Below are 15,983 nucleotides of genomic sequence, written 5' to 3'. Positions count from 1 at the left end.
CTCGGAGAACCAACTGAAAACAGCAAGGACTTTGATACACGTTAAACGTGTTTGAAGCCCTTCGTGCAAAAATACTTGCGTAACTCATTAAAGTTGGCAGCTTTTATATTCAAATACTTAATGGCGAGCTTGATGAACCTGAATACCACGGCACAAGGACACACGGACTGTTAAAAAGTAAACTGAAAATGTGCCTTAATATTGGTCGATAGATTAAGCCAAGGCTTAAGCGTCTATAGCGGCTGAGCTGACAGGATAAGTAACAAAAAGTAATGGTAAACAGAAGAGTACAAATTTAATCTAGGGTCTAGCCAGGGCTCGAGTCCCCGGGAGGGCGTTAGCAAAATTGCCAGAATACATTAACGGTAAGGGGCTGCTGAGATAGGGCTCAATAACCTGCAACTAAGCTACGAGACAAAACCTCTCTGAATGCCAAATTTTAGTCGGATTTTATACTTTTAACGTTCACAGTCGTGTTACGGTGTAATTAATAGACTTTCTATTTTGCGTAAACAATAAGCCCATGTATTATGAGTTGAGGCAATAATTCTCAGAGTTATATCATTGAGGGGCTTAATGAAGTCGTGGAAATATCATAAAGCGGTTATTTACGGCGAGATTCTTCTACCTTAAACGACGACGGAGTAAATAAAACCAAGGTTTAATGTTTCACGAAGGCCTCCATGTAATGTTATATGCGTAACGTCATTTTTAGCATGTTGTAGCCGGCAGTTAGTATTGTTCTGTGTATTCTCGATGAGTTTTTACAATATACCACATTCGTCAGATCAAGTAAAATGCTGTTAAAAATGTCGTAAAACGACAGGTTTACTTGCCGTACTGCAATGCTTAAGCACAAACCAGTTCGTATTTTCAATCGACAGGCGTGAAATTATATTTAATACTTCTGGTAATCGCTTCAGAAAGCGGTTGAAAGAACCTCAAAATTCAAAACGTCTATAAAATAAAAATTATATTGCTCGGAATACTTTTGTAATGGCGGACACAGTTACGCACCGAAGAAGGCTCTAACGCCAGGCAACAGATTTTACTGCGCATCCTACAAGTTTTAGTGCCGTTTTTATATGGACGTCAAATTTTTACGATTTTTGTTTAGTGCAACCTAGGCTTCTGAGGCGTCACGGTCCAAACTGGCTCATTTTTCTTTGACCTATAACGTATTTGAGAGCGTCTTTCAAAGGATAAATAAAGAGCAGCAACGCTACATAAATAACGCTACTGCGATGTACCATAAACATAAAACGTGTTACGGGTTACCGTACCCTTGACGATCCGACGAGCACACGACTCGTGAACCACACAAATACCATTTCGGGGAACTAACTTTCATTTTATATTGGTACTTTTCGAATGCAAACATCCAGAAACCTTATACGAGTATTTGATCAGGCACCTACTCTGTTAAGTAAAAGCTTAGTCTCCTCGGTTCAACAAATATTTTATTAGATCAATGTATCAAAGGGTCAACAGAAGTCAATTTGAATAAGAATAATCAATTTTATTGACGTAAAGTTTTATAAAAATGAGGAAACAGTAGAAGGGAATATGACTTATTTGAATAATAAATCTACATTTCACAGAAGACATCGACATAAAGCTGTAGACACACGCCATTGTGAACTGAAGGAATCCAGCAATAATGTTTATTCTGGAACGTTGAACTGAATAAAAATCGGCCAAGTGCGAGTCGGACTCGCCCATGAAGGGTTCCGTAGCAGCAAGTAGATGACATAATATAAAGTTGTAAAATAACTTGGTTTTACATAGGAATATGACTTATTTGAATAATAAATCTACATTTCACAGAAGACATCGACATAAAGCTGTAGACACACGCCATTGTGAACTGAAGGAATCCAGCAATAATGTTTATTCTGGAACGTTGAACTGAATAAAAACTGGCAAACATGATGGAAGCTAGTGAGCATGAAGAATAACCATATTACATACAAAACCTCACGGTAATTATACCTTATGCAGTAAGTAGATTTATAACTAGTGTACTTAAACCATATTTGGTATAAAAGGATTGGAAATTGATTAAATGCCGCCGTATATAGTCAAAAGGCCATCATGTACCCGACACACAACAGTGATCATTTCCTCTCGACTTTTTCAATTAGCGCTGGAAGCTAACCAGCCGACGGATCTGTTTTTCTTTTGTTGCAAAATTAGACGCAAACAGCAAAAAAATAAGAGACATTTTAATGTAATTGAGAGCAGTTTGTTAAAGATATTTGCCAAAGTAAAACATATGGTGTGAACGTGTTAAGTTGCTAATCCAAGCGGGGAGGCACGAAGCTAAATTTTAAACTATGACGCGATATTTTCTCTAGACTTCTTGGAATTTGAGCCGCTTGTTCGGAAGCAAAACTTGAAGGTTCTACTTCAAATAACGTGACTAAAGGAAGATTGAATGTCTCGAACATGATATGTTTGATGATTGCTAACTTTTGAAGACGTATTAGGATTTTACTCTGGCATTATAAACTATAATTTACATGAAACATTGTGGATATGAAATTGCTAGGATATCCGGTAACAAGTTAGGCAAGTTGAAAATTTGAAATGATATCCGTGTAAAATATGGTAGACATCAAACGGAATAATGTAATACTAAGTTATATACCATGATGGTATATCATTTATTATTGCAATATTCCTAGTGTTTAGAAGCATTGCAGTAATACAAGCAAAATGTGCAACAAAATTCAATTCGAAATGTCGCAATGAAAGCATAATACGAAATGAAACGTATGAACATGGAATAAACACTGCTCTCTGAGCAATAACATCTCCAACATTGAAAACGGTATGTCATAAACAACTGATGCAGAATATCCAACTCATAGACTATTCAATAAGACCCGATGCAGACCAGATGAAGCATCGAATTACATAAATACAGGCAATAATTGCTTATTCAACGATAATTACGGAGGAACTGCACACGACAGATTCGAGATAAAACTACGCTTCGTTATTTATGGGGACGCGTGAACATGTAGAAGAATATATAGAGGCAAAGAAACTGCAGAGTCAAGTCCTAAGCATGCAAGAGAAACTGCAATGATTTCTGGACTTTATTGCTGATAATATAGCATTGCTTTTTACGAGTCCGACCAGAGAAGCACGGACGGAACTGAGCGAGCTGGAAAAATTAACGACACAATGCGCTCAGTGAGTGCGGGTTGTGAAAAATGAGCAAAGCAAAGTTTAAGGTATTCATTTATATTGTGGATTGTAAATACATATTCCAAATGACCAACACGTCCGTTTTACTTCGGCAAATAACGCATCTGTTTTCAAACATAATTTTGCACTTCGTTCAAAAATCTTGTTGCTATGGATTTTAAATATTGGCTGATGCTACGTATGAAACGCTTGGTTTGTTAGCAATGGTTTTACGTAACAGTGTTTTGAATGCAAAGCAAAACTTCTACTTACTACACAAACTATACCGAACACAGCCGCCTACAAACATCTAAAACAAGTTGTGGTCAATTGTAAACTTATATGAAATTGGATTAAATTTTATCAGGCTCAAGAAGCAGTATCGGAGTAGGATCTAATTTATTTGCGAGAGGTAAATATACTGGAACTGAAACTTGTACATTGGTAAGCATCGAGATGTCTAAGTAAATCGATCAACCTCTCACGGCACAAGTTTGCGAGTGTAGCCAAATATAAATTATATTACCTTACCTGTCTACTCGATATCAAGTCTCCGTTACGAACCCATCCACTTTGGGAGCATACAGAATTACTACAACTGACAAGGACATCACAAATATCCATTAGGATTCCGTAGCCTAAAGATAGAAAACCCTCAGCAAATTGTTCGTCGTTTTTAATAATAAATTGCAGATACAAATTTTCGAGGAATAAAACGCAATCAATGAATTGCTGGAAGAGAGAAAAATAATAAAAGCTAATGAAAACTGGGCTAAGCTTTAGAGCTGGCTTTAGAGCAAGATAATAAAAGACAGTTAAAATGGACATAAAACTTCGCGTTAGAGTTTCATCGCAAAAGGAAAAACATAGTAACGGAACCCGATGGACTTTCAATACATATAAAATAAGTAGGTAAAAACGAAAATTGTTCCTACGTACCTACATCAAACTAGGATTTCAACATAGAGGAGTTTAATGCGCATGAGAGGCTTGTAAAAGGCTGGCTAATCTGCGTATTATAGGTGAACAGATGATGGCTCTCCATCGATTGGGGAGCAATTAAGCGTGCCGGCCGAGCGTTAATGGTGTGCACGAGCCCGAATGCGACCATAAACTATGATCTGGTGATAAATTAATAAATACTCATATAAATAATACACATGGCAGCGATATGCAATAAACCGTTAGTGAAGATATTATGGGGGATTATAATGTGAATAGATATTCATAATAGAACGCCATATATTCTTATATGGAAGGGCATTATAAGTATTAGGAGCATAATGCTTAACTTGATCACATTCGAAGAATCGCCGTGAAGTATAATTCTTGAATTTATCAACGTTATCGATCAGGTCATAACCAAGTTTGATATGATTGTATTTTCATCAAATATAACGAAAGTAGACCAACAAAAACAGACTCGATCTGCGCCAATAACCCGGGTGGGTCATTCCAATTACCACACTGATATTAAAACTGGAACAATAGGGAGACAAAGCCAACGAAAATAGAGTTCGGTACGGAACTCGGAGGTTTAATAAGAAGTTACAGTCGACATAATGTTTGTTTAGGAAACATTAACATAGACGCGAAGGAAATAAAGTCGTACAATTATTTCAAATGGGTGCAATTTTCAAGTAACAATACTCTACGTAATAAAAGTACCAACAAAATAAGTATGGACAACGTTGTAAACATAAATGGTGGAGCTTTTCCAATAACTGAGTACTTATTTAATAATAGGAATTTGTTGGCAGTGTTTAATGATAATGATTTTAACAGTAACTAAACAAAGGATGCAGCAATTTGTTTGATCTTCAACGTGGGAGATATTTCTGGCGATCAAAAGGATGTTTTGGGTCGTTAATGAATTGCATTTAGTGCCAAATAAAAAATTACTTCCTTAAAAAACAAACATAAAAGCACTCATATTCCTTGTCTTTATTCCACGTACATAGCCGCATGTAGGAAAGGGAAATGACATTGCACATAATATCTTGCCAAAACACTGTTTCGTATTTACTACTGCGCTATAAATTCCGTACAAAATTTCCATCCCACGCTACAACATATTATAATTTAGGGAAAATCTCCGGATTATTAATTAAGAAGTTACAAAGAAGGGCTCAATAGAGAAATTGATTACACGTATATGAACTTCCTAACCTTTAGGAATGAGGGAACTTTTAAAAAAGTGCTACTGTCACATGTAATAGGGAAATCTAAATAAATTTGAAGTGAAAATCGGTGCCGACTTATGTAAAGCTATTGAGTAGGTACAGGAATAATTGAAGATGAACAAAAAGAGAGAATGTTTAGTTCATCTTTCGAAATGTTCGTCGATGTTCTAAATGAATTCCTTTCTTTAAGTCCCGTAGCTTGTTTAACGGTACCCAGTAGTCCCCACGTATGACTGATAGCTACAAAACCCCGATGTCAAGCGTTCTGATAATTACATTAAGTTATCCCTTTAGGAAGATCCGTTTTAGCGGTCAGCAATGGAGGGAGCTTTTGATCAGCCATGGATTACCACTTAATTTATATCATTTGAATGGAATGCAATTGTGGGCTTGTTACAATTCCAACGTTATTTAAGCGAAGAGAACAATTGTTAATGTTTTAATATTTATTGTATTCAAGCGCTAATTGAATGTAAAAATTTCACTAATGTGAAATGTAGTGAAGTGATCGATTTCCTTTCTTGTGGCGGATAAGACGAGAGAAAATGAAATCGAGACTGCCTCTTGTCACGCCTATGTTTTGCCTGATGTATAATATGCATTCCCATCGTTCTTTTATCATTAATTGCGGTATGCGGTCGCATCGACAGCGACATTGATTCATAATGGTCTATGAATATGGTGAGACTAGTTTTATACCACAATACATTTAGAAATCTATAAGATAGGAATTTCATGTTTATTAAACTGCATCAGAATATCCTTATAATTAAGATGAATGGGTGTGGTGGTACAATAAATGTGCCAAACAACAAATATATAATGTCGACATTTGCACGCGATTTGGAACAAAGCAAGGACACACGGTGCGGCGGCACTTCGACACCGAATCCTTGGAAATGCGCTGACGTCACGCGTCAATGTTTCATCATAATGTAGAAATGACAGGAGATCAAGTTAACCTAATTTATAAGTTAGATCTGAATCTTATCGTTTTGTAATAAAGTTGGAAATGTATCTACAGTGTTGTCGGTAGGTACATTAGTGAATCAGTGCAGGCTCATGTCCCTGCACCAATAAAACAGCACACGTTAAAACGCTCGACAGTTACTCCTCAGTAACGACCCCCAGGTGACGACACAAAGAGGCTTAGCTACGAACAAACGTCTGCATTTGTGAGATAGTTTATGGATACTGCACGATGCTCTAAAACTGGGAATAATTTATAGTGGAGTATTCAAAGAAACACTATTGTTTTTTGTAAAGGTTAGAGTTAGGTTTGTTGGCAAGATTTGCTACTAAAGGACATTCAAGTTCAATATACAGATTTACACAAACAAATATAATATGAAAATCGTCCAAATGACGTAGAAACGATAAATAAGTTAGTCAAACTAAGAGGAGTCAATAGAACCGAAATGCTATAGCTATTCGTCTATTCATAAAGGTCTCCACTAAATAGGGAGGTTAAAGCCCTTAATTTGGGCATTCATGAAGTACGAGTAGGTATGTAGAAACCTCTCAACCGTGCGTCGTATGACGAGACGTGACCTATTGACTTTCAATCAATTCTCTTTCGTCCATTTGTGAGAACATCGTGGCGTGCCTAATAAAGTATAATAGATAAGAAGCATACAGACGTCACTTGCGATTATTTCGGTCCGTACTTGTTGCGATTACTTTTTTTTTACAAAGCCAATTTTAAGACCAAGATGAATGTATGATGTGTGTTCTTATCGTAATTTATAATACATGTCAGTCATTACGAATGGGGAATAATAATGAACAAACTGAAAATGAGTGACAGCGTGCGATAAACATTGTAGTGTTCATATTTTTGTATTCAATACTATCTTCGCACGTGTTATGGACTGTAGAAATAATAATGTTATATCATCACCGAGGTTACGGTCATTTATTAACACTAGCATGTGATCACATTATCTTCCAAACCTTGAAACTATATCCGGAACATTTATGTTTCCCTATCCTGTAATTAAAAGAATAACAGTTCCCAGGGATCGTTAAAAACAAAAAGCCCTGATTACTGTTACTTAAAATATCAATTATGCAAATACCAGCATCCAAAATTACATTAAACCGCATCTCGTATGTAGGTAAATAGGCGATGGCGTGCCTAGATAACAGTAATCTGGACAGCGATCTCAATTTATACTTCACAATACAATAAAGTGGTAGTTAGCGGGGCGATATCGACGCGAGAGCATGGCCGGGCGTGACGCGGCGAGGTTAAATCGGGCCAGGCGGCCCACGCAAAACCGCTAATTAGGAAGCGCACGCGCAAGGGCGCTGCACTGCCGCGCGCACGATGCGCAGGCGACTCCACACACCCGCTGAAACAAAGACAACCAGCGGCGAACAAAAGAAACAAGCATTTGAACAAAAGAAACTGCTCATGTAACAAAAGAAATGGCCAGAGAACAAAAACAATGGCATGGCGGTGGAAACGCGAGGAGTATGCCACCTTGTTTTCAGGCACAAAGGGTGTTGTGTGAAATTACGTTTTGTTACGAATTCTGACGTGTCCGACATTGACGAGCGCCAAGCGCGTGTTTGCATTCTAATATACGTAAAAGAATTTATAGAAGAAACTTCCTTACGAGGTGCTATAAATCTAACGGTTCGGGCGTCACAAAACTTGCAAGTCGAATTATTAAGGATAAGGAAAATGCGTCACTTCTAAACCGAGGAAGTTCAGACTAGAATATATGTTCAATAAAAACTGTTACAATAGGGAACATCCGCGCCGAGCAAGAAATACTTTGGAATCGCCGTCTCCCCGGTGCCAATTTTCCTTTTTTCCATTCTTTGTTTTCGGGCTGTTGAGTTCGTACGAAACGACGTTGGAATTCATTACTTGAAGCCGTCATTCCAGCTGTCATGTTTCATTGTGATGCGAACGTTTTAATGTATCTCTCTCGACACATTATATATGTTGCAAATGTGTAGATGAGGTCATTACAGGTAGCTTAATGTAAGGCTTCTGAGAAGACCACATGCCTGGGGTTGACTCAGCAACTGGGTACACTTAGCCTTGTGTAAATACCATACGGACTGACAATTACTGACGCTATTATGCTTGTGCACGCTTCATATTGTATCTTAGTCATTCGCTCAGTAGATCCAGATATAATACCTATCTAGACAAATTCAAATTACATAAGTAGGTACTTACTAAACTAAACTTTATAGCATAAGTGGGTGTAGTAAAGCCTTTATTGTGAACTGAAAGGACTTTAATATCGGCTTACAATAGATAAAATTCTGCTTCTGTACAAAAGTGAAAGATCAAACAATAAACGACGATGGAAATGTACAAGAGCGCACTGATACATCTGCCTAATCCTACAACAAGAGCAATAAAACGTTCCGCGTATGTCATCTGAAAGGATGATGCATCCAAATCACTGAACAAAGCACAAAGATGCCCTGCACATAATTCAACGGAAGCACTTAGTTCTATTTCGGTAATGTGAAAGCCCCCAAATATCGCGGCGCGAATACAAACATTTCATCAAGTACTCGTTAACAACTACATGCGTTCAATCCCACTCAACTATTTCGACACTAGATTATAAAGTTCTAAATAAGGAGTATCGAATGGTTTGTTCGGTCCAAACTTAGTTCTAATTTTCTAAACGCCACTCAAGGAACATGTAGGTAATCAACGTCGGTGTTATATTTTATCGGCTGATAACACAAATAGTGTGTTAAGCCAATAGAGGCGATAACATCGGCCAAATCTTTACCAGTTGATAGGAGAAACAGTAATTACATATTCCGGGAAAAAGGAAATAAATGTTTTATTTGTTCACTCATTAAGATTACTTAACGAGGTGTTTTAAACACACTTCCTTATGCTATTGTCGACAAATATATCAGTAACTAAAAGGTATTTTTATCAGAATGTCTATTTATATTTTTATAACCAAGAATCAGGTCCTTGTATTGTTGATACACAAAGCGACGGCGTTCCCTCGATTTCCCACAACTTCGCAAAGTGGCATCGAGATTTACTCGCGCAAATATACATTTTTAAGTAGACGTCATGACGTCAATGGCTTCCCATTTAACCAAATAAATATATTATACATTCCGTATACATACAAATCCTATTGTTAAATCACCGAACTGTTGTTATTTCTTAAAACTGCGCTATATTCTTTTACCTGCTAATGCCCGACAATTTTTTATGTCAAATTCCATCAACGATGTTGGCTGAACTTTTATAAATTCTTTTTGTTAGCTAACGCTTATTTAATAAGACGGATAAGCAAGGGAATATTGTTTCGGACAGAAGGACCAAAACGAAGATACGATAATTCTTAATTTAAAAATATCCTTATACAAACTGTTATTGATTATGAAGAAAATTCAATTACTTTCGAGATCGTCTAAGTTATGGATCAGGACACATTTTTTTGTTCTTTGCTTAGTAACGCCCCTCAAAGCTCCATTTTATACATTTGTATGGTTTTTCATGCAAGCAGGCGCATTAAATTAAAGTTTAGTATTGTACAAAAGATAAGTTTCTTGTATTACAAGTTGTACCAAGTGTTTTCCTTTTACTATTGGTTTGGAACGAGGCAGCGAGCCAGGCAGGCAACGCGGCCGGCGGACGAGAGCCATTCGAATTTCAATAAAACTTGAAGGGGAATAAATCGGTATAGGGTAGCGGCTACGAGATATTGTGTTCCCGCCAGCTGACGCCGCGCACACAGCCCGAAAAATAATAAACGCCATTATTCTACTAATTGCACTTTCCGAACACATTTGTCAGTGTTGATTCAATACACATCTGCCATTCGGATATTGACTATTAAAATTAATTAAAAGATCTATTAATATTATTGCCGTCGTTATTCTTCCTATACACACAAACGCCTCTCTACACGGTGAAGCTGGCGTAGAGTTTATTTTCTCTTTTTTTCTGGTTTATTCTGAAATTGGCGAAAATAATTATGCAAAAATATTCATGATCGAGGAGTTGTCACGGGCGGTAGTCAACTAGAAATTCGTTTTAGGCCTACGACTAATATTCATGTTTGAATTATCTGTGCTTAATCGATTGTTGGTTTTAGGAATCGATAAAATTAGCCTGGAAGTTGTAGGAATCTTTTCAAATGAGGTTGATATCAATAAATGTATTTTTAAACTTTGTGTGCAACGCTGCAAAAGGAGCCATATTTAATGGAATACAATACAACTAAGCCGTAAAGATTCCAGTGAGCCATAAAAAATCACAATAGAGTACGCGATATAAAATTTGAAACATAAAACCGACAGTTACTCGGTAGGATATTTATACGGCAGTTGAGAAAGATAAATTGTGGCAGTATAGGTCTATGACGAAATTGGTAGTAACGTGAGACCCGCTGAAAATTGACGCTAACACTTGGAAGATCAACCTCTCTTGTCATTCGATTTGACAGCGTGAAATTGAAGTACTCCGCGCTGATAAAAAATGTATTATAATTAGTCGCACTTCATCGAAATTAGATTCGATGCCAAAGATTGTATCTTTTTGAACTTTAACAAAAACAACATCAACAGAAGCAAAATTGGGGAACAAATAATGAGAACTGAACCCGTTGAAATTGATCACGCCTTCTTGGCACGCTATCATCTACGATGGAATACGAATGTCAAATCAAGTCACATACGTGACAAATTACAGTTAGTCCGTATATACGGGCACACGAAAACACACAATAAATAATGCAAAATTTTAAACTTTCAATTCGCGCTATAAATCTTGGGTGCAGATAGAAATCGAACAAAGATAAAGTATCAAGCCGCTGAATCGCTGACAATTCAACGAGTGAAACTCAATAACGCTACAGATAAAATATAAAACACTGGGCCGTTTGTTGGGCTCTTCAGCAATTCCGGAGATTCTAAGTGGAAATGCAATAGGACCCTCGCGTGAGGTCAATGCGCCTACGTTCCCGTTAAAGGCCCGTCATATGATCGTTTACGGTAACAATTATTTAGTAATGCTAGACTATCTATATGGTAAAAAGGATACATTTCCTGGAAGAAGTCGAGGCTAGGCGGCTGTAGGATGTCTAACGCCGATAAGACCTGCAAAGATAAAACCACACATTAGTTGAGCGTTGAGCGTTCGCGACAAACGCTAAGCTTTCATCAAACCCTATGCTGGCATGTTATTAGTGGTCACACAATCAACACTATGCAACGGTAACTCGTTTCAATGCAAATACTTGTTTATACGTAGAGACAAACGTTCGCAACCGCAAACAATACACGTTGATCGATAAAACACAGTGAAAATGAATAAATTATGAAAAGAGCGCACAATACATTATAATTATTTCGTGATAATGTCCAATACAACCCTATTATCATAATAACGAGGCTCGACTCAGGTAAATAAGTATATTGGATCGGATTGGAATCGAGTTACTGTTGATAAATTGAAAGCGTTACTATATAGCCAAAGGGGTGGGCAATTATAAAACACAGGTTCGAATGTAAGAGCTTCAATTAACATTCATAAAGTAAAGCCAGAGTGCGGAAGGTCGCTCTAATTAGAAATGTAAAAACAAACGCGTCTCTAAGGTGTTCCAATTTAGTCGTTGTTAGTAAGACTTCGTGGGAATAACTATTTGAACTGAAGGCGTTTGTTGAAATACGAAAAGATGGCGTAAATTTGAATGTCAAAGAAATATAACAATCTGGCAAGGCAGACCGGAAAGTTCGTGGAAAAATATTGTAATGTAAATTATGGCGTGTCGTATGTAATTTTTATCGAATGTTTTTGGTATTGGAGGTTGTTGTTGTGTTATGTATAGAGGTAGTTATGTTGGCTGTGGGTACTTGAGCTGTTGGCTCCAGCCTCCAAGTAATCTAATATCTGAATCTAGGCAACCCCACACATGCATGTCTTGACTATACATTCTTAGCTAGCAACTTTCTATACATTGTAGCGGTACCATGATACGGTGAAACTGTTGGCTTCAACTATACCTATAGTTTAAATATTTGTAGACAACTCCAAGCGTTCGTGAAATTTATAAAATACTTGAACGCTAAGTAAGTTTCAATGTTTACATAACTGCAGAGGTTTATTACTTTTTAAAAAGATGTTTTTATGTTGTGCGTGATCACTTACGACATTAATTTTAATTGTTTTTAAAATATTTACGAAGAAAAAAGGTTTTAGTGGTTTTAAAATATGACGCGTAAAGAGAAATCCCACGCATTAAAGAAACTTGCGTTCATTGGAAAATGCGTAATAACATAAAACTGTAGTAAATATCTATCTGCTTTAGTTTCACCAACTGCATCAATAATGACATTAATATTGCTAACTGACGTCATACTAAACAAATCTATATTAATTGAAATACAACTGTCTTAGCAAAACAATAGTAAACAATTTGAAACGGACAAAATATGTGATGCGTAATACGTAAAGCAATGTTTGGTGCAAACATACAAATACTGTTTAATGATAATTAAACAACGACGGTGTAAATAAATGAAGATGATAGACTTTCTTCTTATTGGCTGCAAGTGGGATTGCAGAACAAAGATTCGGTTCTCAAGTCGAGCCAAGGACTATTAAGTTTTCTAAAGAAAATTTGAGTATTAGCACTGAAATTGGGTGCCAGACGTTTGGCGAAACGTTCTCCTCTTATTTTATAAAACTTATGCACTATCATAAAGTGAATTATAACCCCTATTCTTTAATGTACTTACGTTTTCGTGTTTGAAGAAGCAGAGCATCTTGAGCTCTCGGAAGACGCGTTTTGAGGAGACGAGCGACTGGAATACATTGGGCAGTTTCTTTAGTGCCACGCGCCGGCCATCACGAGGGTCCGTCACCGCCCTGTTAACAAAATCAAATACAATTTTAATACGTGTCTTATTGAAAATTGATAGGTACTACATAACGACAAAGGACAGATATGACTGTTCATAAGAAGGTTTAGGGTAAAAAGATCTTTGAATACGGTGTAACTGCTGGTTAAATTTTATTCTAGTTTTTGAAACATTTACAGGTGTATTTAAATGACAAATGAATTACATGAAAAGAATTCAATGAATGACAAGTAAGTTAATGTAACCTATTAATCTAAGGTCTTCGAAATACGATGTTATGTGTCAAAAATGATCAAAGAAGTTGGTCCTTCGAGTCGACGCATAAATCGTTCGTTATCAGTTCAAAGTTAATTATACCTTTTTGTATCATTTTCATAAAGAAACATACAAAAATGCACTCTATATCGATGAAATTAAGGACAAGGACGTCAAAATATCAGGGTCACCGATAATGAACGGTTGCCAGATAAGTCTCCACTTATTACTGAATTTAAGTTAACATTTTAATTTAAACAATAAATCATTTATTTTATTGTAAACTGAAATATGCACTAAAATTATTGTAGTAAGTATTTACGCTAACTAGTGGTCGCCTAGTGGTCGAAATTCGACCATATACGATTTAATTTACAATACCACTTAACATACGTTCAAGGATAATTTTTATTTAACGAATTGCTATTAGTTTTGTAAAATTCTAATTAATATATTCCGACGCATCATGAATAACCAAACCTCCTTCAATGAGAAACCTCTTTTCATATGAGACGTGAGAATATCATCGCAATGTCTGTCAATTTTGACGTTTTGTCAAATACGATACTATGCATGGTAGTGTGTGTAATGTTTTATTTATTGATTTAATGTACTTTATAAGCATTATTTTTGAAAAATATTAGCGGTCTGCACTTCTACACATAAACTATAGGTGTACCAAATTTGATGCTCCTACGTCAGCGCAATTTTTGTAAAAAGCGGTCCAAAGTGCAAAATGCAAAAGCATCACGTATTAATATATAGATGTTAACAACAGTTCTAAATAAATAATACTCGTCACTTGAACAATTACGTTTACCCAAGTAAAACATTCCTGATAATTGTTATTTATTTATGGATAATACTGATATACAAAGAAAATGCCTGTACTGTCCAAAACAAATATTCAAACAGCATCAACATTTCCACTCATATCACAAAATTAAGTAGCAAACAGCGAAATAAAGCGCTTCATTGGAATTGGTAAAGCGCTTGCAGCGACACATCAATATTATTAATTAATTTACAATATACAAAGACACGTTCACAAACATTAACATTCTGAAATTGCATTATCTTCCCATTATAGACAGTCCGGTTTTCAACAATACTCGATTATCATAACAATACGGGTTAACAACAGTATGAGTTTACCCAGTGGTTCGTGACACGTATTGACATAAGCATCGGAATCCAAAGTTCAGAATTAGCATAACAAAATGCTTGGCCCAAGAAGGTGCAACTGCAACTAAAGCCGAGATAATAAAAAAAAAATATATGAAAGAACACCGCGCTGGGTTTGGTGGTGTTAAATAATTTTTGTATTCTGTGTTTGGAATGAAATCTATTTACCAGTTTGCCTTTTGGAAATGGGTCTATAGACTGCATTTTTTTAAGGTTTTTGTCAGTACTTCATATGTCTGGCCGACTCAAGGTTCAGAATATATTCGAAAACTTCGAAATATTTGCTCTCAATAAAGCAATCCTTATTCCTCAACCGCACAAAAAGCTTTGAGACTGAATACGTATAAGGTACCCATAATTAGGTATGCCAAAACTTGTTTGGACAAAAACGGCGCTTTCAAAACGCAGTGTTTTGTGGAGGCTGAGAAACGTACCCTCGCATTACCGGGTCCCGTTAGGTCTGCCCTTGCGATTATTATCGTTCGGAACGCCGGGCCCGATAATATCCGTCGCGAGGGAAATAGGGATGCCGACCGGCTCCGAGAGCAACGACCGGACCCTGGCAACCAGCTAGCCCGGGTAACATTTGGACAACATTTCAAATTGCGGATGTCATTGATCTATCGCCTGATCTAACACCAAATAGAACAATAAATAACAAAATATTTTATCAGACGAGTCAGCTAAAGCGCCGGGCAGAGACTATTATAATTCCAATATCTATCAGTCGAATTTTAGAACCGTACAGCAATCGGAAAGTTTATTCAAAGAAAAAAAAATACAAGGAATCGATTAGAAGGACCGCCCGTTTAATTTGATGGCTGTTGTCCGCGTAAACGTTTCATTTAAAGCGCACCTATTGTCGATTCTTTTTGTTCTCTTTGAAAAGGACAAGTGTGTGTGACAGAGACAAAATACTGTACAGGGAATATTTCATTTGCATTAAAACGAGAATTATTATTTTTACCACTGCAATTTTTAGCCTGAAGTTGACATCATGCTGCGGTAATTTAAAAAACATCCTTTTAAAACAAAACGGATAGTCAACACAGAATAAAAAATATAAACCTTGATTAACTTCGTAAACGTCTGCAAATTGATACTAAATTTTAATGGCAGACATAAATTTTCGATTGTTTTCGTTTTATGACACGAAGTATATAATAAATGATTTTCTTTGATGTAGGGTCATGACTTCACGAGGTATCTACAGTACAAATTACAATACGTACTATTTATTTATTTATTTATGTCACACGACGTTCAATTCTGCAAGCTGAACGAGCATTGTAAACA

General features: G+C 36.5%; 2 protein-coding genes across 2 annotated transcripts in view; one reads left to right on the top strand and one right to left on the bottom strand.

Annotated features, from left to right (window-relative positions):
- LOC118266881 (caspase-8) overlaps positions 1–15,983 on the top strand; it is a 404,424-nt gene that overhangs the window by 41,862 nt on the left and 346,579 nt on the right. The window lies entirely within an intron of this gene.
- LOC118281847 (serine/threonine-protein kinase NLK2) overlaps positions 1–15,983 on the bottom strand; it is a 106,192-nt gene that overhangs the window by 39,510 nt on the left and 50,699 nt on the right. The window contains 2 exon segments of the mRNA XM_035602612.2: positions 11,428–11,483; positions 13,125–13,254. Of these exon segments, the coding sequence (XP_035458505.1) occupies positions 11,428–11,483; positions 13,125–13,254 (186 nt within the window).

This window comes from Spodoptera frugiperda, chromosome 23, assembly GCF_023101765.2.
Source record: "Spodoptera frugiperda isolate SF20-4 chromosome 23, AGI-APGP_CSIRO_Sfru_2.0, whole genome shotgun sequence".
Classification (NCBI taxonomy): domain Eukaryota; kingdom Metazoa; phylum Arthropoda; class Insecta; order Lepidoptera; family Noctuidae; genus Spodoptera; species Spodoptera frugiperda.
The sequence above is the reverse complement of the archived record's forward strand: the minus strand, read 5'-3'. Positions and strand labels throughout refer to the sequence as shown.